We start from the raw sequence: 27499 nt of genomic DNA on the forward strand, positions 1-27499 counted from the left end.
CTGACTTCTATAAAATTGACCGTTTCGATCATTTTTGCTTCCAGAAAATGATTTTTCTTGTCTTTTTTTCTTTCGTCTTATGCGCAGATGATGATATTTCTTTGACAGATGATGTCGGAAAAGCTTACCAATCGATGTCCGAGATACCCGACCCCATTGAGCTGACAGAAATCACGGGAAACATCCCTGAATGGCTGGAAGGATCAATTTATCGAAACGGACCTGGAAGATATGAGTACGGAAATGACACTTTCAAGCACCTTTTCGATCCTTCTGCAATGATTCAAAAGCTCAAATTCGAGAATGGAAGTGTTTTCTATCAGAGAAGATTGATTAACAGTACTCACACGATGAGAAATCTGGAGGAGGAGAGAATCGTTTTGACGGAAATGGGGACATGGACAGAGCCAGAAAATTTCGGGGAGATTCATGCAGAGGATATTTCTATGGTAAGTCGTTTGATTTTCCGTACTTCTGCTTATTGGTAATTTATTTGATCATTTGATACTGTTATCAATATTATTCTTGCAGAGGATTGATAAGACTCATTATGCAAAAATAATTCACAGAAACTTCTTTTTACACGTAGATCTATGATTAGCGAAATTTCACTTTTTGTTTCATTTTACTGTAAAAAAAATTCATAATTAAAATCTTTCAAGGCCCCTTTTATACCAAAGCGATAAATCGGACCCCATAAATTATTGGCCATAATCTGATTTTCTTTTTTTTCGAGGTTGATAATTCAGATAAATTTTCAGGAACGGTGCCGCCATCTGTACGAATCCTTCCCTACCGACAATACTGTAGTCTCCGTTTACCCAATTCACGGATGGATAGTTGCATTTACTGAATCTCCCATCATCACCCTCAATGATCCCGAAACTCTAGAAACGAAACACATCCTTGACATCAGAAAAGCTTCATCGTATCCCGAAGGGTTGAGTCTTTCAACAGTCCTGGCTCATGGAGTGATCGACAGCAACGGTGATTTTTGGACCTTTGCGACTGGAATTATGTTGCCGAAGTTCGGCTTCATACCAAAAGGTATTCTCTTCTTTGATTTCAAGCAAAAATTTCATTTCAGTTGTTTATTTGGCATTGAAAATTTCGGCCTCAGCGAAGTCAGAAAAATCGACGCCGGAAGAATTTCTAGCGAGCATTTCTTTCTCCGGATATATTTTCAATGAAGATGAACGAGATCTGAACATGAGATACTTTCATTCTTTCGTCCAAGCTTCGGATGACTTTCTCGTCCTTCCGTTTACCAGTCTAGAGCTTCAGCCCTCCGCGCTTCTTGAATCCTGTCGAAATGGAAATCCTCCGATAGAGATGATGTCCTTCAACAAGTACAACAAAGGGCTCTACAGAATTTTCGACAAGAAGCAGATGAAATGGTATCCGAAGATTTTCAAAAGCAAAGAGACCCTGCAAATGCATCCGATACAGGGATTCGTCGATGAGGAATCAAACGAAATCGTCCTCGACACGCTCGAAATTCCGAATCGTCAATTGATCGACGACTTGTTTCTCGAAAATCTGAATAAAACCGGAGCCGATCTTTTTGACGCATATTGGTCAATTATTCCCGTCGGCGTTCCGGTCAGATACAGGATGAATATGGATAACTTGAACTCGATGATGGAAGAAGAAATCAACGAAGAAAAGCTCTTCGATGACGATTTGGAGACATTTCAGGCGTATACGCTTGGAGGGACGGATTTTCCAGCTGTAGATTTGACGAAAATTAATGAAGAACAAGACGATTTCTGGTCGCAAGGGATTGGAAATCTCGTGGCGGACCGAATTTATGTAAGACTAAAATTTTCGCACAAAAATCTTCATTTTCAGCATTCGAAAATATCGACTGGAGAGCGCTGGGTTTGGAGAGAAAGTGGATTCTCTCCGTCTGAACCACTTTTCATACGAAAACCTGAATCGAATAATCCGCTTGATGGCGTTGTAATCTCAATCGTGAGCCCTCTCGAAATCGATTCTAGAGAAAGGTTTGATTACGTGAAGACATCAACATAATTTCGGATTCTAGGGCGTTTGTGGTGATTCTTGAGCCAGAAGATCTCAAAGAAATTGCGAGAATATATTTCAAAGAAGATGTTGATATTGCTCTTTCTTTTCATGGCGTTTTTGTTCCCTCGAAAAACTGAAAAGTCGATTTTAATGAATGCAAAATAAATTTTATTCTTCAAAAACCGTAGAAAATTGAGGCCAGAAAAAAAAACGAGTTATCGTGAAATTTTTCCTGATTCAATTGAAATTGAGAGGCAGCTTGAATAGGAATACGGAAATCGCGGCAATAAAATTCGAAGTGCTTGAGGTGTGTGTCGTTATCCAAAAAACGAGATCCTTTGTGCCCAAGAGCACTTGTTGCCAAGGGCACACGCACCGATCACTTATTTGTCATTTGCCACTAGACACAACAATCTTCTTTCTTGATCATTTTTGAAATGATTTAACAATTTGATAACAATGATTTTGACGCAGAGACAAAAAGAAGATGTCATAGAGAATCGTATGGATTTCGATTTTTCGATCAAAAATGAAATTGACACGTTTACGTCCTTATTTTTTTCGAAATCCTCAAAAAAGCACATCTGCGAAGGAAATATCATCGAGCTATCTTGTTACGCTGGTAAGCTCAACTTTCACTTCCACCACTTCCTCTCCTCCAATGGTAAGCCGCTCAAGAAGACGCGTTCTAGGGCTTTTCCCGTGTTCTTCTTTTCTTCTGATTATTTACACGAGTTTTTTTTCAAGAGGGAGCGCGCGCCCGAGTTGACGCTTTTTCCCGCGACACGCCACTTCACATTTCCGTTCGCCAGAACTCGCCCGAGGTCGTTTCCTTTCTTCTCGCCGCCGGCGCTAAAGTCGACGCAATCAATGGCCAGGGACAGACTGCTCTTCACCTAGCCGCGTTTTATGGAAGAAAGGAAATCGCGGAGATTTTATTGAAGGATGGAGCGCCGATTGAAATTGTCGACTTGAGGAAAATGAGCCCCTTGGCGGTGGCGGTGCAGAAGGATCATCTTCATATTGTTAGGCTTTTGAAGCGATTTGGGTTAGTAAAAGTCATTGAATTTGAAAAAAAAATTTATAAAATTTTTTTTTTGAATTTTTTTTTCTTTTTTCTCAAGATTTGTTCTCAATTTGAAATTTCTAGTGCGAATTTCCAGCGCGAAAAAGAATCATCCCTTTTGGTTGCTGTCCGGCTTCATAGATCGAACATTATCAATTACATTCTTCAACAAGACGACTTTGACCTCTCCAAAGGCCCGATCTCCTCTCATAAAACACCCCAACTCTAGAATTTTTGATCTTGAGATCGCTTCAAAGAAACTGAGGGCTGGAAACTTGCCATTTCAAAGCCCCAAATCGCCACTCAAATCCTCCAGTTTTACGTTCCATCCGTCGCTGGGCTGGAAGATCGGGAGCGTCGATTTTGGAGAAGTTCATCCGACCTTGGCAGCTCAGAAGAGCGCTCGATGGTAAATGTCAAAAATAAGCAAATAGATTTTGAGTTTGTTTTATTAGAAGGTGTCGAGCTGAAGAAGTTGATTCAGATGGCGAGAAAAATGCTACAGGTATCGTAAAGAAGCGATAACTCACCGCTCTTTTAAAAGTTAAATTTCAGGAAAAGCTAAAGCTCTCTGAAAAAACTTCCGTTACTCCAACAGAAAAACTCTCGGTCAAACTCAACTTTCTCCGAAAACCACTTCCAGTCAACCAAATCAACATCACTGAAGAAATGATAAAAGTCCTCAAATCTGATTTGGAGTCAAAAGCTTCTGCGAAACTCTTTAGCTCTGGCGTTTCTTTTCGAAAACTGGCAAATGTCGTTTCTTCTGGCGCTAGAATGTCGCATCTAAATCGAATTCTGAAAAGTAAGGATTTCGGGGCGGAGTATGCGAAGAAGATGCTGAAAAGAACTAAATGTCTTTCGAAAGACGTGACTTTGGCGGCGAAAGTGATGATTGGAAAAGGCTTCTTCGAGCAAGTCAAAAACATCGACGACCCGGTTTTCCTCGGTCAAGCGATTCTAGCGCTACGAAAAGAAACTTTTGCAACAGCTTTGGATTCTCGATCGACCCCAGCGCTGACCGAAGTTCTTTTCCGCGGCCCTTTGATGACTAAGCTTTTCGAAATTCTTGTCGATTCTGGGGGAGAAATGCGAAAATCATTGGAACTCATCAAAATCATCCCATTTGACCTTGCGAGAAAATTGGTGAAGGCTTCGAAAATCTTCTCGAACAAGTTGCCAGAAACAGCTGTGAAACGATCAACCGAGAATGTCGAGTTCAGGGAGAATTTTTTTGATTTTATGACTTTGATCAAGGAAGAATACATCACCCCTTCATTGCTTTCCAACCTCAATTTCATCCTCTCCAGCTTGATTTCGGGCAAAACGATGGCTCGACTTTTGGACGTTGGATTGAACATTTCCGAAGCAACTCATGATCCACGATATCTTTACGCAGTGAATATTCTTCTGAAAAACTCGATTTCGCCCGAAGAAACCATCATTCTGATGGAAGCAAAAGAAACGCTAAATCGGCTCATTTCCGCGGACGAAAAACTCATCGCTTCGATCCACCAGCTTCTTTATGATCAATCTCTTACCGCTTCCGAAGTCAGTATGTTTCTCAAGAATTCAGACGAGCGCTGCCGTTTACGAGAAGTCCTCGTTGATTCCACTTCCCAATCGACCCTGGCGAAGCTTCTTCAAAACGGGTTATCTCCCTCGATCATTGGCAAATTCATGTCTGAAACATCCCTCTCAATTTCGGAAGTAAATCAATTTTCTCCAGACCCAATCGCGATTAAAAACTCTTCCGTGTCTGCATTGACGTTCAGTTTTTGCCGAAATTGGTCTCGATCGGGTTCAGAATTTCGGACCTTGGCGCTCTTGTCCGATTTTCTTGTGATGAAAATTTGCTAAAAATTCAATCGCTGAGTTCGGAAGAGAAAGAAACATTCAGAAGAATATTGAAAAACTCCCTCCGATCGCAAGAATGTTCAATTTTTCTTCAGAAAGGCAATTCGCCCAGCGACCTGATCGAAATCGTCAACAACCCGCTTCCAATTTTCAACCTTCTTGATGACAAAGAATCGTTCGATTTTGAAGATGAATCGGGCGCTGAAAAGCCTCTTCTTCATCCGACCTTCTTCTCGCCGTTGATTTACTTCAAACTCGAGCCGGAAAAGAGCTTTTTCACAACGCTTGAAAACGCGTTTCGTATTTTTGTTCCGCTGAACTCGGTTTCAGAGAAGAGTTACTTGACAATAAGCTGTCCTCGCGCTGGAAAAATCAACTGGCAGAACGACTCGATCCCCCTTATCTCCCCTCCTTTATTCATCAATATCTCCAAGTCAAACCATTTCTCCTCCTCCCGAAAAATCACTGTTCTCTACCCAATCAGTCGAAAAAGCAACACGGATTTCCACCGCCCTCAGTTTTTCCGAATCGACGCAAATTCAAATGTAAAACTTGACACAACCATTCTCACGGGGCGACAAACAAAGCCGAATTCTTCCGACGTTGGGGAGGGAAACAAGCAGCTTTTCTGCGCGACTGATGTTGAGCCTGGCTGGACGGTTGTTCTAGCGCTTATTCCGCACATCAATCATTCCTTGTTCTTGACTGGGAAGGAGAAAGCAGCGCTGACGAAAGAAGTGTCGCTGACTGTAGCGCCGGAGCTGACAGAAGACAAGCCGCTAGAACTCGTCTCCAAACTCATCCCCCTCCCTCTCGAAAGCACCCTCAAGCACTTGAAGAAAAACCACCATTTGGACTTGAAATGGATCAGTCCAATCATCCAATTCACAAACGCTCGAAGAATCGCGTTCCCGATTTCTCTCGAATTCAAGAAATCAACAACGAGAGCGTCGAAAATCAACGTTCTTCAGAAAATTCCAAACGGAGCGGACTGGGCTCAGCAGGAGGCGAAAATTCAGAGAAGTGATGAGAGATTTATTGTTCAAACAAAAACGATTTCGCATTTGATGATAGTAGTTGCGAGTATGGAGCTGGAAAAGACGATTCTAGAGGGCGTCCCAAGCTTGGTTCTTGGCTTCTCGCAGAGTAAGAGTCTTTTTATCTAGAAAGCAACAGTTTTTTCACAAATTAAGGGTGTCGCCTTGCTAATTAAAAAATTAAAATTTCGAAATTAAAGGTCCCGTCCTCATTAACTTTTTTCTAGCGCAAAATGTCGGATTTGAAATCTTTCAGAAGAAAAACCAGAATAACATCCTCAAGCTCAAATACTCCACCTCCGATTCTTCCGACTCCTCCGACTCCTGGAAAACGCTTGGCAAGACAAAAACACGCATCAAGAACAACTCCAAATTCAATCTTCTCGCCGGCAAATTTACTTTTTCTTCCGCCGCCGCTCTTTCTCAGCAAGTTTTTGCATCAATTTATCCTTCGGTTGAAGAGACATTTATGATCCCAAAGCCGATGATCGAAAAATTGCAAATAAAACTTGGCTCGATGCAGTTAAAAGTTGGCAACGAGATTCTGAACGTGGATGTTTCTGTTGCGGAAAATGAAGAAGAAGAAGCGATTGTTCATCCGGAAAGCCTGATAATTTATTTTACCGAGAAAATTTCAAGCTTGATTCCGAGTTTTTACGCTTCAAGACTTGCTGAATATCTCGATATTTCAAGAGCCGAGGCTGAGTTTTACTGTAAGTCGCGAGTTTTATGAGTTTTTTTATTGATAAATTTTTAGTGGAACGAAATGATCATGAAAATCGAGCTGCGAAAATGATCGTCTCTTCCTTTTTGAAAACATGCAAAATGGATGAAGCTTTTGAAAAACTTGAAATTGCGCTTGTAAAATTACAGCTTCATCAACTTGCGCAAATGGTTCATGAAGATCGTCTTCACGCGAATTGGACGAAGATGAGCACGACCAGTCTTTTCTGAATTTTACTTTTTATTTTATCTGCGAACTATTTGTTGGAAGAGAAAGAAGTTTTTAGTTTACTGTGTTCACAGCTTCGTCTTTAAAAAAATACCAGTCGATCTGATTTGGATAAAAACTTATGGTTTTTTAATTTCTTTTTTCGGAAAATATTCTTCTTGCAAAATAAACAACACAATTTATAAACGAAAAAGCAGCTTATTTGCTTTTTCAATTATTTGAATTAAATTCATTTTAAAAATAAAGAGCATCGAAAATTTGGAAAAATGGAATATTCGAGACTGTAATTCATTGATTCGGAAATTTGTTCTGCAGTTGCACCAAGCAACGGATACAGTAACTCACTCAATCAAATCAAAATCTACGAAGAATCAGTTTTGCAACTCGATTTTCATTTCTCAGGTATGTTTCACTGGTTGATTTTTAAGGTAGTAAAGACTTTAAGAGGTTTTTATTACGAGCTGAAAAACTTATTCTTGCCAATTATTTCTATCAGACAAAGAGACAATTATAAGATTTAAGCTTTCTAAAAAGCCTTTTGTTTTTTTTTACAAAACAGTCTGAATAAAATTTTTATTAAAAAAATTTTTGAAAAATTTATTTGAAAATTTGCTTCTGTCGTGAACTTTGAGCGGAAGGTCAGACAGTCGCTATAAAATTCTTTCTCTCGGATTCAGTAGAATTGTTACAGATAAAGCGCGTCATAGAGCAAATTGACTCTGTCTTCAGTGAGCAAACTTGAAATGATTTCGTAAAAAATGGGCGACGCTAAGAAAGTTCACCCAAGCGAGAACATGGCGAAAGACGGGGGCACAGAGATTTCGCTCAAGGAAAAAGAGGAAAAACTAGAGTCGGATTTTGGCCAAGATGAGAAGAAAAAGGAAGAGGAAGAGAATAAGCCAGCGGATATGGTTGCCTACGGCGACTTGGTAAATTTGGCTTTATAATTAAATTTTTATTAACGGGCTTCTCAAAGCTTCTCGGGATAAAAATCAAATAAGTAAGATATAAATGATTTCTATTTTGTCACTCATAATAAAGCAAAAGAAATTAAAAAAATTGGCTCTCAACATCTGCCCAAATTTCATTTTCAGTTTCGATATGCGACGGGAAAAGACAAGCTCAGCCTCCTGATCGCAATCATCGCTGCTATTGGCACGGGTGCTTCCATGCCGCTCATGTTCATCATCTTTTCTCAAATGACGGATTCGTTCACTGTTGTTGGCGGCTTGGGAACATGCTTCAACGCCACTGCTCCCAATGCTACGACTCTTCCAAATCTGTATCCGATGCCGAACCCAACCAGCAATCCACCATTTGTGACCACGAATTTCCCCGATGACTGTAAGGAGAAAACGCTATCGGACAAATACTGCAACGGTCCGCTTTCTTCAAGGTCTTTCGTTGGCGTTGCCGCATTTGATGTCAATGGAACTATTGCCGATGAATTCTTCTGCATGTGCTTTGATGCTGAAACCTGCATGAAAGTAACTGGTATTGATGACGAATCAGAACTGCTCGATGATTATGTCTACAAAGCACTAGAAGGAACGCTGTCGATTCTTGCGCTAATGAGGCCCTATGCGATTTTCTACACTGTTTTTGGAATCGGAACTTGGCTTTGCGGATGGATTCAGACTTGGTTTTTGATGGCGCAGGCTTCCAATCAAATGGCAAGAATTCGTGCGAAGTTTTTCGACTCAGTGCTTCGCCAGGATATCGGATTTTTTGACACCAATTCTGCTGGTGAACTCAACACTCGACTTGCTGATGATATCAAAAAGATCTCCGACGGAATGGGGGATAAAATCGGCATCACTGTTCAAAGTATCGCGAGATTCATAACCGGCTTTGTGATCGCCTTTATTTATGGGTGGAAATTGGCTCTGGTTATCATGTCGATTTTTCCTGTTCTGATGGTCTCGGCCATCGTGATGTTCAAAGTCACCACCAGTTACACGGAAAAAGAACTGGACGCGTACGCGACTGCTGGTGGAATAGCAGAAGAAGTCCTCAGTGGAATCAAAACAGTAACCGCCTTTTCCGGTCAAGCAGAAGAACTCGCTCGTTACAACAAAAATCTAGAAGTAGCAAAAGGCGTCGGAATCAAGAAAAACGTCTCGACTGGCTTTTCCCTTGGAACTCTCTTCCTTGTTCTTTTCTCTGCCTACGGACTTGGTTTCTGGTATGGCGGAAAATTGATCGTCGGAGATGGATATACAATCGGAGATGTCATGCTTGTTTTCTTCGCCATGTTGACTGGTGCTTTTTCGCTCTCGGCGGCGGGGAACAATGTCGAAGTTTTTGCGAAATCGAGAGTTGCTGCTTTCGAAATTTTCAAGTTGATCGACAGAAAGTCCCCAATTGATCCTCTCTCCGACACCGGCAAAAAACTTGACAAGAATGCGAAGCCAGAAATCACCTTCAAAAACGTTTCCTTCACCTACCCCGCGCGCGAGGACCAGCAAATTCTGTTCAACGTCTCGTTCAAAGCCGAAGTCGGAAAGACCCTCGCCCTATGTGGCCAAAGCGGAAGTGGAAAGTCCACGTGTATTCAATTGATACAACGATTTTACGATGCGCAAGAGGGTGGAGTCTATTTTGGTGGAGTGGACATCAAGACGCTCAACGTGAAGAGCTTGAGGGAGGAAATTGGCGTCGTCTCTCAGGAGCCCGTTTTGTTTGATGCTTCAATTAAAGGTTTGTTTAGAAATTGTTTTGGAAAAAATATATATATTTTTAACCCTTCTTTTATAAAAAAAAACTTTTTTTTCAGAAAATATTCGATATGGTCGATTGGACGTCACTGACAAAGAAATCTACGAAGCTGCAAAAATGGCAAACTGCTTTGATTTCATCGAGCGCCTTCCAAATAAGTGGAACACTCAAGTTGGCGAAGGCGGAGCGACTCTTTCTGGTGGCCAGAAGCAGCGAGTGGCGATTGCTAGAGCGCTGGTCAGGAATCCGAAAATTCTTCTTTTGGACGAAGCCACTTCGGCGCTCGATACAGAATCAGAAGCGATTGTCCAGCAGGCGCTGGAGAAAGCTTCAGTTGGCAGAACAACGATTGTCATTGCTCACAGACTCTCAACGATCCGAAACGCGGATAAAATCATCGGCTTCGCGGGCGGTAGAATCGTCGAAGAAGGAACACACGAATCATTGCTCAAAAAAGAAAATGGCGTTTATGCGAATCTCGTGAACATGCAATCATTCGGGGAGGACAAAGACAAGTCCAAGGAAGAAAAATCAAGCAAAAAAGCTCCCCAATCGCAAAAATCAGTCGTCGACCAAAAAGAAAAATCCGAAGAAAACGAGGACGAGGATTTACCACAGGCTCCGTGGACGACGATTTTGAAGATGAATGCTCCCGAGTGGCCGTTTTTGCTCTGCGGAAGTATTTTTTCGGCGATCGTTGGAATTGCCCAGCCGCTTTTTGCGATTATTTTCGCGGATATTTTGTCCAAAGTTTCTTCATTGGAAGGAGAAGAGCTGGAAGCGGCAATGGCTGAGAATGCTATCAAATTTGTTCTTCTCGGTAAATTTTTGAAATATGAAAAATGAATAAAATGCGATTTTTAGGCGTTTTGAATTTCGTTGGAAATATTGGCGCCGTTTCCTGCTTCGGAAAAGCTGGCGAAGAATTGACTTTGAGAATCAGATCAAAAGCTTTTGAAAAGTACTTGCGACTTCATATGTCTTATTTTGACGATCCGATGAATTCAACTGGAGCTCTGACAACGAGACTTTCCACCGATGCGTCACGTGTTCAGGATTTGAGTTGAAAAAGATGTGCTTCAAGATCATATTCGCGATAAACGGAAAATAATGATTAATTTTGGTCAGCATCTCTATATAATTGCTATTTGAAATTTCGAGTTATCGCCATGACACCCTTAAAAGGCGCACAAACGATTCTGTTGCCCTTGACCAACTATCGATCTTCTCAGTCGGTCAAAAATTTTTCCAAAATTTTAAGGGTATCAGCGCGAAATCAATGTTTGAAAAATAACTACCATTTGACGAGGAGATCCTTAAAACACAAGTTCTACTAAATGAAATGAGCCCGTCTTACAGCCTTTTTCTGCAGGTGCTCTTGTAACTTATGTTTTGGTCAAGAGCACGATAATTGCTCGAAGCTGTATCAAACAACAGAAAATATTTAATTCCACCACAAAAAGCACTTTAATTGATCTTTGCCAATTAATTTGAACAACTCAAAACAGGGCGCTACTGGTTCGCGGATGGCCTTGATCACTCAAAACTTCTTCTCCCTTGGTTTCGCCTTCGTCATCGCTTTTGCCAATATTTGGGAGCTGACATTGGTCTGCCTCGGTTTTGTCCCGATTATGGCTGGAACTGGATTCTTTATGATGCAGCTTTTCAGCGGAAAAATGGCGCTCAAGGAGCAGAAAGCCTACGAAAATGCTGGAAAAATTGCGACTGAAGCTACTTTGAATATCAGAACTGTAGCTTCTTTAGCTCGCGAAAAGACTTTCTACGAGAATTACATGAAAGAAGTTGCTATCCCACACGCCTCGGCAAAGAAGAAAGAATGGCTTTACGGAATGATTTACGGCCTTTCTCAGGGAATCATCTTTTTCGCTTACGCCGCGACGTTCCAATTCGGCGGATATTTGATCGAGAGCGGAAGACTTCCCGAAGATGATTTTGACAAAATTTACAAAGTTCTCATGGCCGTTGTTTTTGGGGCAATGTCGGCGGGGCAGAGTTCTGCGTTCGCGCCGGATTTTGGTGAAGCGAAGCTTTCGGCTTTGAGGATGATCAAGGAAGGAGTGATAGAAAAATATTATCATTGATGATTTTTCGGGGTTAGGGTTAGGGGTGGCTGGAACCCACAAAAATTGCGACAGAGAGGCGATTTTTGAGAATTTTTTTCTAAAAATGTGTTTTTGACTGGCTTGCAGGCAAAATTCGGAAATTTGATTGGTCAAAAATTTGATCAAAATTTTTGAAAAATTATCCCGATTTTTGGTCGATTTCAATCCGCCTCCAAAATTTTTGGTCAGTACTGAAAATGTCACGAATGTCACGATTTTTCTAAAAATTTCAAGATTTTTCTGAAAAATGTCACGAAAAGAAATATGTTTCCGCGACATTCGTGACATTCGTTCCATTCTTGACATTCGTGACATTTTCAGCATTGTCGAAATTTTTGGTCAAAGATGACCAAACAGCTACTCATGTCATTTCTGGATGAGCCAGGTATATTGGTATAAATTCAATGAATGCATAAATTGAGAGAAGCCACTTGAGCTTCAAGTCTTGAGCGTTCCTGATCCTTGTATTTTTGTGGTAAACGCTAGCAACGTGGCGATGCACACATTTCAAAAACATTATTATTAGTCTTTTTGACAACTCTCCCTTTTTGTTGTATTTAAAGCCGGGAGCGGACATGAAATTAATTGTATTGTGTTTTCAGTGGAAATAGGTATCCCTTAACTCCACTAAGTTAAACAACCATCGGAGTAGTATTACCGGATGTGCAAAGGGGAACGCGACAACATTTAAATTCGCGTTATCATTATTTTTATTCCAGTGGTTTTAAACTCGGAAACGTTTCTCCAGAAATGTCTTTTTCTATCACTTTTGCGAGCTTTTCAACCTTCCATCTGAAATCGACCCGACAGACCAGAGCGGCCAGCGACCGGAGAAAATTAAGGGAGACGTCGATTTCACCAATTTGAACTTCACCTACCCAACACGACCAGATGTTAAAGTTCTCAAAGGACTGACAGTATCAGGATCGGATTTCTCTTTCAAAAGCATTTTTTAAATTAATAAATATATTTTTAGGGCCGAACCAAAATAAGGAAGTAATAAGCTAGGAAGTGACAAAAAGGAAGTGATTTTTTGAAATGGGTTTTCATTGGCCGGTAGGCCAAATGCAGAGATCTTATTGGTCTTCAGAAAATGCACTTCCTTTTTGTCACTTCCTAGCTTATTACTTCCCTATTTTAGTTCGTGCCTTTTTTAATAAAAATAATAATTAATAATTTATATTATCCTTAATGTTTTTTCCTTTATTTTAAATAATAATTTAAATCATAATTATAATTAATATGACATGATTATTTTCATAAAAAATCTAATTAATTTATTAAGGGGTAGTCCCTGCTTTTGAGAAAATCCGAATTTTGAAATTTTCTTTCCAGATTCTAAAAGCTCGTTAGAAAGGCTACAAATTTTGTATGGATCATTTTTTCCGAATGTAAGAGAAATTGGTTTAGTCCCCAAAATCGGCGTTAAAAATCAATATTTTGATGAAAAATTTCAAAAAATTGAAAATTTTTGACTATTTTATCCAATGTCAAAGCGTTGTTTTAATGATTTTTGGTCTGTAGATTACTCAAATAATAAATAAATTGTCTTCTATGAAGGCTACATAAGATTAATCTTCTTTGAAAAACTCATTTTTCAAGTTTTTCAGACCCAAGTTTTGATCGATGGTATTAAATAATGATTTTTTGAGTTTCTTAATTTCGTTGAGTGGCAACTTTAGACGAAGGTATAAACTTGTTAAAAATATATTTGGTTTACATTTATTTTAATTTTTAAGGGCTCTACGCGTGTTTGAAAATAGGCCAAAATGGCGATTTTGCTCGGGTTAGGCTAGAATATGGCACCATAGCTCCTCGAGCGGTGGAAAAAATATCTTTCGGGAACTGGCAACTTTAGAACAGCGTTCGACCTTTCTACCGATATAGTTTTCAGCCTTCAACTTAAGGGTAATGGTATACATCGGCGCGGCGCTGCTCTCTCGATCCGCGCTCCGCCAGAACCTATTTCTCACGAGGCCGTAAAATCTGAACGGATAAAGATTTTTCAAAATTCAAAAAGATTATGAATAATTAAAGTCTTTTCTACTCACACAGCAAAATTGGTAATGATTGTCAAAGAGGAACTATCTGAAAATTGCCAGTTTCCTTCAAATGACATTTTCTTCGACATTTCTCATCCAAAATTTTTGAAAATTGCACTGTCTTGTAGAGAATCGTCAGTTCTACAAATCCTGTTTTTCAGATTTTTGTTTTAAGATCTTCGGATTTTAATATGCGACCTTGAAGTAAGCGCTGTGAGGTCGTGGCGTGAGAAATAGAGAGCGGAGAGGCGCGAGAAAAAGTAGCGCTCTTTACAAATTGCGATGTAAAATTAATGAAAGCCTCAAACAAAAATCTGAAAAACAGGATTTGTAGAACTGACGATTCTCTACAAGACAGTTTAATTTTTAAAAATTTTGGATGAGAAATGTCGAAGAAAATGTCATTTGAAGGAAACTGGCAATTTTCAGATAGTTCCTCTTTGACAATTATTACGATTTTTGCTGTGTTTATAGATGTTACTTTGGTTATTCAGAATCTTTTGAATTTTGAAAAATCTTTATCCGTTCAGATTTTACGGCTCCGTGAGAAATAGGTTCTGGCGGAGCGCGGATCGAGAGAGCAGCGCCGCGCCGATGTATACCATTACCCTTAAGCCCAAATTTGTATGAGCGCTGTTCAAAAAGTGCCAAGATCGCAAAAAGCAGGGACTACCTCCTTAATCAAGAAAAAAATCCACTAAAAGTGAAGCAAGGCCAAACCCTGGCGCTTGTCGGCCAATCGGGTTGTGGAAAATCAACCTGTATTCAACTCATCCAACGATTTTACAACGGAGAAGGCGACATCAAAATCGACGGACTTGATGTCAAAAAATGGAACATCCAGCATCTCAGGGCGCAAATCGGCTTCGTTCAACAAGAACCAACGCTCTTTGAAAAAACAATCAAGGAGAATATTTTGTATGGATTGCCAAGCGAAAGAGGGAAAGTCAATCAAGCTTATACTCCTCATGTAAGTTGCGGATTTTTATTTTGTCTGAAAAAATCATGGACAAATTTAGTATAAGATTTTTCATGCTTCAAGTTTTTGTCTGCTTTGTAGACTCTTAACGCCGAAACGCACAGCGACCAATTAATTGGTACAACGCCCTTCAATGCCATTTCAGCACATTTGGAAATTCGCATATTTACTCATATCTGTGTTATGAGATGGGTATAATATGGGGATAAAATTAAAGCTTAGCGTCTGAGAATTATTTATCTAATTATTTATCTATATCATTTATACAGTGAGCTAATCAGTTTCATTGTTTAAAAGGGGTAAAAGCGGGATACCAATTAATTGGTACGATCTGCGTTCGACGTTGAAAAAATTTTATGCGTTCCGGCGTTAATTTTTTCGCACAGCTGACAAGTCTCTAAACAAGGAGGATAAAACAGGATATTCGTTGAAATCAGGACTCCTTTTTGGTCCCTACTAAGCTTTTTGATTTTTCCTGAATTTTTAGGGGAGTAGTCTGGAACCGACAAAAAATTTCGACAAATTTCGCGTGGAAATTTTCAACCAATCAGAAGCCATGATTCGGCAAACCGGGCAATCAGCAGCCGAGTAGCCGCCCACGCAAAATTTGTCAAATTTAGGGTGTTAATAGCCTACTGGTCAAATTGATCACTGGTCAATTTAACCAGGGTTTTATACAACCGTTTGGCCGTTGACACCCTTAAGGCGCACCTAATAAAAAATAAAGGAAACTAGTCAATCATTGCTTGTGCCCCTCTTTTTGCTAACCTTGTGATTCCTCAGCTCATTGTCAACTTCCAATTTCAATTTTCGCATGTTGTACATTTGTGATTCCTGGTCCTCCAAATTATTGAAATGGATCTAATAATTCGATCACAAATTGAATCAACGGGCTAACTACATGGACTACATCTAATCAACGTGGTGATGAGGCGAACCATCACCTGTTGTTTATCGTGAAATTAGATTTGCCATCGAGACTTGTGCTGAGTATATTGATCTAAATAACGAATCATTTCACGGTTGTAAGCAACTATTTTTCCATGAATTGCAATACTTAAGGGGTGGACATCGATAATCAAATTTTTAATCGCGCTTTTTTGAAAATTAACGTAGTGATACGCTTATTTTTACGAAGATTTTAATTTCTAACAGACTCATATTTTCTCTTATTGCCACTTTTACTAGTTAAGGGTGTCAACAACGATTGATAAATTGGGGCAATAAAAATAGCTAAATCATTGTTGACACCCTTAAGAATCACTGCTTATAATCAAAAAGCCGAGCTAACATTTCGAAAATTAAAAATTTTAGTTTGGAATAAAAATTTGAAGGGGGTCCTTAAATCTGCTTTTTCGATATCTACTCCCTTAAAATCATCAGCAACAAATTCATCTTTTAGATCAAAAACTTGCTTTTCCGATCTTTTTCAAGCGACAAAACATGAATATAAATGCACTTTGCCGTGTAAAAACAAGGCTTTTTCTCCTCCAACAAGGCCAATCCAACAATCCTGTTTTCAGAACAACGCGACGAAGAAAACACTGACGGAAGACGAAATGGTTGAGCGAGCTTGCAAAGAAGCAAATGCATTTAATTTCATTTCGGATCTGCCTTCGAAGTACGAAACGAATTGTGGAAAGAAGGGATCGCAGCTCTCGGGAGGGCAGAAGCAGCGGATCGCGATTGCGAGGGCGCTGATTAGGGAGCCAAAAATTTTACTGCTCGACGAGGCCACAAGTGCCCTTGATGCGGAAAGCGAAAAGGTATAGGAGAATGATTAATAATATTGAAATTTGCGGTCTAAGTGGTTTCTGGAAAATAATTATGATACAATATGCGAACATGTTCGTGATGTTTACAAAGTTTTTTCGCATAATATAAGGGGCCTGACATGAATATTAGTAATATTACGATGCTGTCTATTTTAATCTTTCTCAGATTGTCCAAGACGCGCTGGACAAAGCCCGCGCCGGGCGAACCTGTATCCTGATCGCCCATCGTCTCTCGACTGTCATCTCCGCCGACGTCATCGCCGTCGTCGACAATGGAGTAATCATCGAAACCGGCACCCACGACGAGCTGATAAAGAAGCAAGGAGCGTACTATAGCCTGATCAACAGCCAACTCTAAGATTCTAAGATTCTCAACATTTTTCGTTCTTCAAATTCGAAATTCGTTCAAGCTCGTAATTTTGAGCACTTTAATTTAGCACTGAAAATAAACACTGATATTTTATTGATTAAATGCAGCCACGAAGAAGCGTTGTTATTTTTGCTCGAGGAATTCGTGGATGTATTCTGGTCGGAGGCTCTGGACGCTCTTCATTTTTGATTTTGCATTGAGGAACTTAGCATTCTGTGCATTTTTTAGAAGAAACTAAAAAGTCTTTCATTTTTCCTGTGCTCTTGGATAGACAAAAAATGCGGACGGGATTGAGAAAGTCGCCGAATATCGCCAGAAATCGCTAAATTTCGCGTGAAATCGCTGAATGTCGCTGAATGTCGCCGAACGTCCCGACTTATTTTTAAAGTTTTTGAGAAAATAGAGCGACAACCAGCGACATTTGGGGACATTCGGCGACATTTGGCGACAGTCGGCGACATTTGGCGACATTCGGCAACTATCTCAGGGCGCTCAAAAACAACTAACAAGCGGACAACAGAAAGTATTAAATAAGTGCTTATAACGACAAATAGTCATAAACCAATAATAATAGTCAATTGTTCAATCAAAGTATTACCTTTGAAAGTGCTAGTTCTCTGTTAACTTTCTCCGAAAGTCTGTTGATTTGATCCTTCCTGGCGGTTGAACGTTCTCCTTCCTGGAAATCGAGCTGTTCCAAGTTTATTAATCCATAGTCAAATAATCAAATTAGCGATATTCAAAAAGAGATTATCGTGGCCAAAATGTGTAGAAAAATATTGATATTCCAAACTTGTGGCGCGCGTATTGTTCAAAATAATTCTTCATTTGCTCGTTGAAAAATACTCGTTTTCCGCTGCAAAAGAGCATCAAAAAGAAAAAAAGAAATTTCATCGGAAAAAATGATTCTTCGTGATTTGAAAAAAAAATCTCGTGCGTCATTTAAATACGCACTCGAGATTATTTTCGAAACATTAGACAAAGAAAAAAAAATATATTTTTTATAAAAGGATTTATTATTTACAAAAAGGACCTTTTTGAACGCCAGACATTTTTTTTCAAAGCAAATCACCAAGAAAAGGAGGATTTTTAAAATAATGAAAGGGACAAAACGAAGTTTGCCTAACCCTACACTTAAGGGTATCCACGTGTAAACGTATTCTTGCTCTAGAACTGTTTACGAGCTACATTTTGATAACATTATCTTTAGGATTCCTAAGGGTATACGGGGAGATAATGCTGTTTGAAAATTGCCGAAAAATGGATGGGAGACCCTTAATGTTGGCATTTTAATTGTCATTAATCAACTCGTAATAGAATTAGATCACGTTTTGAAAGAAAGATTTCTAGAAGAAAAGAACTAAAGTTATTATAAACATTTCTTTTTTTCAAGTATCGGGCCCTTATTTAGTCAATTTGTCGCAACAAGAGAGCATGTTTTTACAAAGGACATCCGCTATTGAGAGGGATTATTTGAGGATTTTTTAATTGAGCTCTATTTTGAAAGTAAAGATATTAAGGAGATTCGAGCTCCTTAATCGACGAGAAAACCGTAAAGAGTTTGTCAAGTTTATCGTTAAATCAGCTATTTTTTGAAGATTTAGGTTGAATCAAAGGATTCCTGATAAAATAAGCCTAACAACGGGACTGGTGTCAAAAATTAACAAAAAAAATCTCGACAGATTTTTTCTTAAGCGGCTAATCGGCCGCTGATTGGTCGGTTAGCAGAATTCAGGCTTCTGATTGGTTGGAAGTATTGAACGTTTCCATAGAGAGAATTACATAAGGGAGTCAAGGAACAAATTTTTATCGAAAAATCTTCTTGAAAATCACGGTTAATGATGTGTACCCCCTTAACGGTTCTCTTTTTTTTGGTTTTCAACTTGAATATTTAAGTTGGTCTCAAAAATGCTCGTTCATGAGTGACCAGGGTTCACAAGAACCCGAAAATGGAAATAAATTTGCAACATGCACTATTCGTTTTGATAGAAAACACTTTTTTCGCTTCGTTTCTTGTTGTCATCAACATCGCGGGCTATTATCACTGATAAATGATGCGGAGCGCCATCATTGTACCAAACGATCGGATAAAAAGTTGCAAAGAAATTTTGAATCCATCAGTTGGTGAAATCACTCACCAATCGAAAAAGCATCAGAGAAGCTTTAATCAGAAATTTACTTTGATTAAATTATGAAGGTAAGTCAACAGAGATATTTATTTTTACTTTCATAAATTGAAAAATATTGCTATTTTTCGAGAAAATTTACGAACATTTCTGAGCGACAAAATCTCCGTCGCGACTTTTTGACCAATAAGTCCAATTGAAGTCTTTTGATTGGCTAAAAAGTACCTAAAATTTTAGTCGCTCGAAAATTGTCGCTTCGAGGCTTTAGCTCGGTTTTATCGTCAAAATTCTTGAATTTTTTGAAAGAGAAAAAAATTTCATAATGTAATTGAAAAATAATTCTAGCTTGGGTCGACTCTTCTCAGCCTGGTCGCTGCTCGCGGTAGTCTCTTCGGAGGCGCACCGACAGACGAGCGAATTTGGGTAGCGGACACAACGCTCAAGGAGGAGTTCATTCTCACAGAAGACAACCTTGAGACAACCTACAACCTCCCGCAAAACCCAGTGACAGGAAAATACGATAAAGACCAATACGTCCGATTGTCGGCAAAAGCTCCCGAAGGATACGCCGTTCGGGCAAAGTTCACGAATTTCGCGGTCGAAGGTAAAAAAAAATGAAAAATAATTTATGAAAAAATTACCATATTTTAAGCTGGAAACTGGAGAGGCGAGTGCAAGAACGACGCTGTCCTCTTCTTCGACGGTCCCGATGGCAACAACTTCATCAAAGACTACTGCGGCAAGAACGCGGCGAGAACCAAGCCAGACGTCGCCAGCACCCAGGAAGAATTGACCGTCGTTTTCAAATCAAACGAGAACACCATCGTCGACAAGGGCTTCACTGTCACCTTCGTCGCCGAGCCATTGCCCGCCGAACTGTACGCCCGCAACAGGATCGTCAAAGCTTTCGAACAGACTCAAAGCATCGTTTTCACAAAGCACGGACATAAGAGAAACGAGAGACTTATCTACAAAAAGGTATGAATTCAAAAATTCCACTGATCTTTAAATTATTTCAAGGCCGCTCACATGCAGCGAATTTTCGAGCGATTCGCGTTCGTTTTCGATAAAACCTCCGACAGCTGTGTCGACTTCGCCGGCACCGGAGACGAAAACGACTTCGTCGCTCCCGTCATCACCGACGCCGACCCTTGTGGATCCGTCACCAGCTTCATGTCATCCCTCAGCTCGTTCTGGAACGCTTTCGCTTGTCTCGATGGCTACGATCCAAAAACCGACGAAAGAAAGTATTTTTTTCGCCGATACCAAGACAAAGTCGCCATTCAAATCGAGCGACTTCGAACCAAGAAATTCAATCAGATGTGCGACAAATAACTAAGCTTCATCAAAAAACGACTCTGATGCAAGACTCAGAAAACGAATTCCACTCAACTGTACATTTAACGCTTTCTACTTTAAGAACAAACCGCTTTCAAAAAGAGTGAAAAGTGACGATGCAGAAAGATTTTCGATTCTGTGAACGATTTTCACTTTACTTTATAATAAAATAAAAATCTAATCTTCATTTTTCTTGCAAGTTTGAATCAGAATTAGTCTTTTTTTCCTCGTCAGAAGTTTTCTTTATGAAATATTTTTTTCGTGTGATCTAATAACGATATTTTTGCGACTCAGTCAAATTGAAAATTCATTCAAAGTGCATAATTTAGTTTTATAAATGATAGTTTAGCAGTGAATTCAAAGTTAATGCAAAAGATTTATAAAATGAGTTTGAGAGTAAAATTGTTACAAATTTTGAATTGCATCAAGCTACAACCTGAGTTGTTCCGCATTTTTCAAGACGAAGAGAATATGCCTGTGGCAAAAGATACCATTTTTCCGGCATCATATTTTTATGTTCTTCGTTGACCAGACGCATGAACGTACCGGTTTTTTGATCTCGATATTCATAAGCACCAGTCTCGTCAAGACAGTCTTGTGTCATTTCCCTATTTGCATAATATTCGTTGGTAAGTGGAATTTCTAGTTTAACTCCTCCATATGGGATAGAAGTATTTTGTATGATGTAATTTTTGTTTTCCACGCGATCAAGAACCATTTGATGAAAGAATATCTGCCCGCTCGAAAACAAATACGCACCAGTTAATGTCAACGGTCTCGTAAAAATAAAATTTTCATTGAGAAGCACTTATAAAGGGATAAATATAAATAATACTGATGATCCAACCTTTCTCAACAATGCATTTCGAAGATGGAGCTTTCTCAGAATCTGCACATCTACGGATAATTTCCCATCCAGAGCCACGAAGGTACGTTTTATACTGAACTCTATCTAACAGAGCTTCAACATCATTTTCCTGATGCTCATAATCTTTCTCCTTTGGATTCAAGTTCAATCCAGCCAAACTTCGAGGATAGATAACCATTGTAAGAAGTTTGAAAATCGTGTCGATGGAGTACATATCATATCTATCATCGAAACTCAGATCATTCTTGACAGCATATCGAATAAGACAGGCAATAGAAATTGGAACACAAAGCTCCGAGTCTTTTTGCGCAAGTACATTCTTCGTTACATTTTGAAAATCAAAGCATGACCATTTCTCAAAACTTGAGCTCAAAATATTCATTCCAACTGATTTTGTCAAATTTCTATCATAATTAACCAAATGATCTTGCGATGAATCAATTCTGATAATTTTCTTGAGCCTTCGTAAGCAACGCTCAAACTGAGGATTTTGAGGATTGGATATATCCACTCTCTGTTCCATCATTTCTTTCAGAAATTCAGCGTTGCAATCTTTCATAATATGATCAATTTCATCGAATTCCGCATTTGTTCTTAATGGCTTAAAAATAAGAGTCCAAGCAGTATTCCATTCGCAAAGCAGAAAAACCATAAGATTCGAGAATGAAACTCGAGAACTTGTTTTAGAACATATTTGCTTGCTATTGCAGAAAGCAACAGAGCCAGAATCTTAATACAATTTCTACAAAATTGAATGAAGGAAATTCAAAAATTTTATAGAATCAGTATGCTACGCTACATCGTGGACATGATCAAATTTCGAATTTCAAATGTCAAATGTGAGCCAATGTCGTTTTAAAAAAAAAATTGCGTTTTAAAGTCAATTAACCTACGCGTAGGTCGATATGCGGGCAGGGGATAAGGAGGTTTTTCCTAACTTACAAAGTTGGTCAGCATTATGGAATTTGGATCCACGTCGAGCATATCCATATTGATAAAAGCTTAACCGCGGTTGAGTTACTTGAATAACTCCAAAATCAATGATGTGAGCTTGATATTTTTCCCTTATTTTTCTTACAAGAATGTTTTCTGGCTTTTTTGAAAGTAATTAATGCTGGATTAAAATAATATATATTTAACAATAAACAATTAAATGCTTGATTGATTCTTTGTTCTTAAAATTTATAAACTTTCCCTTTAAATCACAATGGATGATTCCAATACTTCTAAGGTAGGTGTCACCATCTCGCACTTGTAAAGCGATTGATTTACGTTCGTCAAGATCAAGGGATCCGTCTCTTAGAAATTGTCGAAGATCTCCTTTTCCGAAGTATTCTGTCAAGGTTAACCATCCAATGCAGTCTGTTTCGTGAACATCGTCTGGATGAAATATTTCGATATTAACCAAATGTCTTGTCACATTTGGATGATTGGGAATAATTCTTTTGTCCCCGGATGCCTTTCTCAAAAATCTTGCATGGACGGTGGCTGTTCCTCGTATAAATCTATATTTAAGATTTTTAAGCGTTGATGAGGTGTGAGGCAGTTTTTGAAAAAGCCTAAAAATAGTTTGCCCTTGAAATGGCTGAAAACGGCTTTTTCAAAACAACATCTTTCGATTTCTCGGCGCCATAAGAGCTACAGCACACGCACCGCATAGAATGGTGATTCTCAAAATAAGCCAGTATTTTGAACATTACCCTAACCCCCTCTATAAATAGCTTAAAGTTGGCCTTAGGGTAACTCATCTATAAAACGCCCTACAGTTTCTATCTTTATTCGAAATTTCAAATCATTGTGAAAAAGAGCGGATTCTGTGACAGCTATCAACGGATTGAAAACGAGATGTAAAAATTACTTTAGTATTTTCATAAAAAACGTTTCAAAAAACTTTGTCTTTTAAATTTTTGCAAAACTGCCCAACACCTCATTAACGAAAGAAAAAAACCTTTGTAGAGATGAAAATGATAATGAAAGGGAAACGGAACTTCCGTAAATATAAATGGATCAAAAGCTTGCATTCTTATAGCAATAAGAATAGCACCATTACACGAAGGCAGATCCATCATTTCACCAATTACGTTCGCTTCCCCACCAGAAGATATTCTAATTGTTTGCCCTATACTTCTATCTGAATCTCGGATTGTCCACTCTCAAGTTTCTTCTTTTAATTCAGTGCGCTCGATTCTTCTGTAAAGAAGATTAGGAAAGCGTTTAAGAATATCTCTCTGAACAAAAGTTGCTCCCCAAGAAGGAAAATTTTCTTCGTCGCATGCTTGATTAGTTGTATTCAAATTTTCTTTTGTCGATAAATTTTTATAAGCAACAATTTTTCCAATGAATTTGTCATCCTCCTTGATGAATTGAAAGGCAGTCCTAGATTATGAATTTTCATAAATATGTTATATAATTGACATTTTATATAAAGGCAAAAAAAGGAATTTTCACTAACCAGTAAATTCCTTTTCTGAATCCCAATCTTTCGACAGACAAAATAAGCCTACATATTTGAGTCCTTGAAGTCGTCTTCTGTATCCGTTGAATAAAATTTTCTAGCCAATATTTTACATCAACATTTTCTATGCAGCTGCCATTGAGCTCCATTCTCGAAAAATAATGAGACGAGTGTCAGAATCCACGATGTGAAAATTGTCACCTCCAAGAATAAATATTTTGAAGGTCTAACAAAACTGAAGACAAAATTGACTTTCGTTACTTTTTAAACATTCTTTTCGATTTTTAAACGGAATTAAACGGAATCATATCATGTATGTCAGGTTGTTCCTTATTAATTTTTAATGGCAAAATTATGGCATATCTGATGAAAAGAATAAAGTATTCACGATCTGCGCAGATTTGAAGAACTAAGATCGACTTTTCGAAACGGAATCGACATGAGAAACGTGATTGACAAAGATGATACATATTTGAAACCATTTAATGCTGCCTCAAAGCGCTTTGCCAAGATCTGCCTAGCGCGGATTACTCGCATCGCACTGAAGGGAACACTTCAAAGTAGAGATAAATTCATAGTTGTGATAGCAAGCATTGGAACTGAGATATTCCTCGATGTCGAGCAATTTCTAGAGGTTCTTTGTTAAAGAAACATGTGTTTTGGCTGGCTTTGCGATCAAGGAAGAGATTTTACAAATTTCTGAATTATTAAAGAAATGCTTCTTTATGCTTTTTTGCCCTTCAAAACCTCCAAAAAGATAAGAAAGAAGAAGAATTTTCAAAATCAGATGCCATCGGAAGCTTCATGGAACAAAATGGGATTATCGGCAGGGTTTCCAATACAAAGGAGGTCAATTTAACCCGCCCTGAAATTCAGACCATATTTTCGGTCAATTTTCGGGAATCCTTTAAGGGGAGGTCGTCGAGAAAATTTTTTCGCCTTTTCAAAATTTTGATTATATTTTTGGATTCCTCGGTAAAAAGGAGTATTTTTGGTCCCTAGCTTTTTCTCAATTTGTTAACATTTTAATGTAAAATTTTCGATTTTAAGTCTTGAACTTGAAATTTCTTGAAAATTATTGGTTGGTGATTTCGTCCAAAAACTATCTGAAACGGATTATCATGCACTAGGCATTGTTTTAAAATGATTTCTGAGTAATAATTTTAAAAAAATCCAGGTCTTTGTGATTTTTGCAGAAATTTCCATGAAAAAATGGGCAAAAATGTCGATTTTGACGAAAATCGAATAGTTTTTATCAATAAAAAATTTTTTATGAAAGTAAGCCTTATTTTTTGATCGCCGGTTAATTTTTAAGGGTCTAAACTATTTATTCATTATATTTGATGAAGAAAAAACTCGGTTTTCGAGATTTTTGGTCACGAGACACCCCAACTTCAACCCTAGTTTTTGAAAAATTTTTCAAAAAATTTTTTCTGCTTTTCGCCGGTTAATTTTTCAAACGCTTTTCTTTCAATCCGAAAAGTCAGAATTTTCCTATCTAATCGGGTTTCTCCGTATTTTTGGTCACGGAAATCCCGATTCTCGTCGACCTCCCCTTAAAGTCGTCGAACCATCATGTGATTGCTCAACTATCGGATCTCAAAAAGTATATTATTTTATATTTTATTACGAATAATGATTAATATTAATTTAATTATTTTATCATATTATTCAATAAATAAATAACAGAACTGGGTTTATGACTAAGCTTCATTTCAGCATATAATAGTTTCCAACCTTGAGTTTTTCAGTCTGTCTGCACTCCAAGATCAGTAGTCTCCGATAAAAGCTGCTTTTCTTTGCAATCTTGCAAGTCTGACCGTAAGTTACTACCCCCATACTTTTCTTACGCGTTCTTAAAGACATTGACCTGAATCAACTGAAAATGGAGGAGGAACTAGCGATGGTTCATTATGACATTCAAATTCAAGAACAAGCGATGGAAGCTGCTGCAATGGATGCAATGATGAGCGAATATATTTGAAGAAAAATTGTGCAAAAAGAATATTTTTATTTACATTTATTCAAATTTTTGAAGAAATAAAAACTGCATTGTTCAAAAAACTTTCAAATATTTTCAAACTTCCGATTTTTGCATTTCCAAGCTGCTGAAATTATGCAGATCGGATAAATTAGGCATGATGACTTCATTGGACGCATCCGCGAAATTGACACCGTGGATTCTTCTTTCGATGTTTGTGTTTTTGCTCCAACTGGAGCCTTGCGAGCCCAAAAAGACGGCTGAAAATTGTTTTGATACAGTCATAAACACATGCGTTTGGACTAACAAGCTTTCAAGCATGTCTCCAGCTCGACGAGCGATAAAATTTCCCAAAATTCATCTTTCAGGTCTCCACAATTATTTTTCTTGTAAAATTTTCTGACAAAAGGATCGAGCTAAACATTTGTGAGATAGAAAAAGGTTAATTTGGTACCTCAGACTGCATAAGAACGGTAATTTCGGGGTTGATGATTTTGAGTTCTTTTCGCATATTTTTGATGAGATCGGCTTCTGATGGAGGTGTTGCGATATAAATAGTCTGAAATAAGAAACTTAATTATAGGTGCTTTTGACTCCAAAACCTGGGGTGGTGTCATGAATCGACAAAAATCTCGAGAACTTTTAATTTGATATTTCCTGGTGCTTATGCAAGTGTCCAACTCGTCGTGTTACCGCAAAATATTTATTATACTGCATGATCCCAAAGGGATCGCGCACAGAAAGGGCGAGAGGGAAAACAGCTGATAGAGAGTGAGAAAACAGTTGATTCTCGGCGGAAAGGCCGTATCTATCTAAGCTCAACGGGAGATCGATTGAGGACAAACTGTCACTCACATCACCCACCCCCCGCTTTCTAGAGTTATGAGAAGAATTTTCTATGATATCACACAAATTTTGACTGGATGTAGCGCGAGGATCATAGTAAGAAAGAGAAGAAAAGACACACAATCGAGAGTAGAGGATCAGAAATTGGAAAGACAGAAAAGTTTTCTTATTGGTTTTTTTTGACGAGATTGTTTGAGTTGATGTTGTTGTTGTTTCCGGCATCGCTGTTGAATCGCACACAAGATAAGGAGAGAATAAAAAGAGGAAGTTTTAACTAAAGCAGAGTTCTATGGAAGTAATTGACTATGAGTATTAGCTAGAAGTTTTACGAGAGAGAAAGAGTACCTGACAAAAAAGTAACCGACACTTATACCGACTTAAGTTAGGTGAACTACAAAAACGTTAGGTCGGGTCAATTCCTAGTCCTAGGGTTCGATAAGGCATTACCCCCACCCTTCTCCAAAGGCTGCCTATATGGGTCAGGAAAACGTCCCAAGAGTTCCATGATGAAAATAATTAAGGGTAGCCTAACCAGATCGAGGCAATTCTGTTCTGCAACCGTTACGTATACAGAGCCATCGTTGCCGTCCTTGGCGGCCTTCCCTCCCCTTCCTCAAAAAATCGAACCAAAACTTAATTATAGTTAACCCGGCCCCCAGAAGGAGGTATCAGTGACGGTATATTGGGAAAAAAAAACGAGTTGGACGTGGAGTTGAACTAAAGCGGTGCTAGCTAAATTAAGGGCTTCAGTGCCTTGTTAACTTTAAGTGCAAGTCCACGAACTCTACGTAAAAACTGAAAGGTTAGGATTACCAGGGTTGAAATGCATATAAAAAGAAGCGCAGAAGAGGATACCACTGAGATTGTTGTTGACTGTTGGAAGTTCACGTCGACTGTCTCGGCGAGCTCGTCGATCTTGTCGTCGATGTCATCGATAG

At 38.7% G+C, this 27499-nt stretch overlaps 5 protein-coding genes across 5 annotated transcripts; 4 read left to right on the forward strand and 1 right to left on the reverse strand.

Moving 5' to 3' along the window:
- Positions 1–97: 97 nt before the first annotated feature.
- On the forward strand, positions 98–2171 carry LOC145707972 (retinal Mueller cells isomerohydrolase-like). Its single transcript, XM_081785575.1, has 5 exons — positions 98–449; positions 762–1047; positions 1088–1812; positions 1852–2006; positions 2048–2171. The coding sequence occupies exons 1-5, from the start codon at positions 135–137 to the stop codon at positions 2163–2165; spliced, it is 1599 nt and encodes a 532-aa protein (XP_081641701.1). The 5' UTR covers positions 98–134; the 3' UTR covers positions 2166–2171.
- A 256-nt stretch (positions 2172–2427) lies between these two features.
- Positions 2428–4970, forward strand: LOC145710959 (uncharacterized). Its single transcript, XM_081788670.1, has 5 exons — positions 2428–2692; positions 2776–3076; positions 3179–3503; positions 3550–3599; positions 3650–4970. Exons 1-3 carry the CDS (start codon positions 2488–2490, stop codon positions 3321–3323), a joined length of 651 nt encoding a protein of 216 aa, XP_081644796.1. The 5' UTR covers positions 2428–2487; the 3' UTR covers positions 3324–3503; positions 3550–3599; positions 3650–4970.
- A 2681-nt stretch (positions 4971–7651) lies between these two features.
- LOC145702414 (ATP-dependent translocase ABCB1-like) lies at positions 7652–17049 on the forward strand. The gene is made up of 10 exons (XM_081779676.1): positions 7652–7869; positions 8035–9640; positions 9717–10478; positions 10523–10709; positions 11163–11736; positions 12558–12698; positions 12786–12792; positions 14528–14793; positions 16326–16568; positions 16744–17049. The coding sequence occupies exons 1-10, from the start codon at positions 7699–7701 to the stop codon at positions 16933–16935; spliced, it is 4149 nt and encodes a 1382-aa protein (XP_081635802.1). The 5' UTR covers positions 7652–7698; the 3' UTR covers positions 16936–17049.
- A 2000-nt stretch (positions 17050–19049) lies between these two features.
- LOC145700285 (uncharacterized) lies at positions 19050–20598 on the forward strand. Its single transcript, XM_081777541.1, has 4 exons — positions 19050–19144; positions 19419–19677; positions 19726–20051; positions 20094–20598. Exons 1-4 carry the CDS (start codon positions 19139–19141, stop codon positions 20406–20408), a joined length of 906 nt encoding a protein of 301 aa, XP_081633667.1. The 5' UTR covers positions 19050–19138; the 3' UTR covers positions 20409–20598.
- A 5191-nt stretch (positions 20599–25789) lies between these two features.
- On the reverse strand, positions 25790–27280 carry LOC145696275 (uncharacterized). Its single transcript, XM_081773281.1, has 3 exons — positions 26170–27280; positions 26023–26131; positions 25790–25975 (listed from the first exon to the last, which is right to left on the reverse strand). The coding sequence occupies exons 1-3, from the start codon at positions 26224–26226 to the stop codon at positions 25812–25814; spliced, it is 330 nt and encodes a 109-aa protein (XP_081629407.1). The 5' UTR covers positions 26227–27280; the 3' UTR covers positions 25790–25811.
- Between the last annotated feature and the right edge of the window lie 219 nt (positions 27281–27499).

Source organism: Oikopleura dioica, chromosome 1 (assembly GCF_907165135.1).
Source record: "Oikopleura dioica chromosome 1, OKI2018_I68_1.0, whole genome shotgun sequence".
Classification (NCBI taxonomy): domain Eukaryota; kingdom Metazoa; phylum Chordata; class Appendicularia; order Copelata; family Oikopleuridae; genus Oikopleura; species Oikopleura dioica.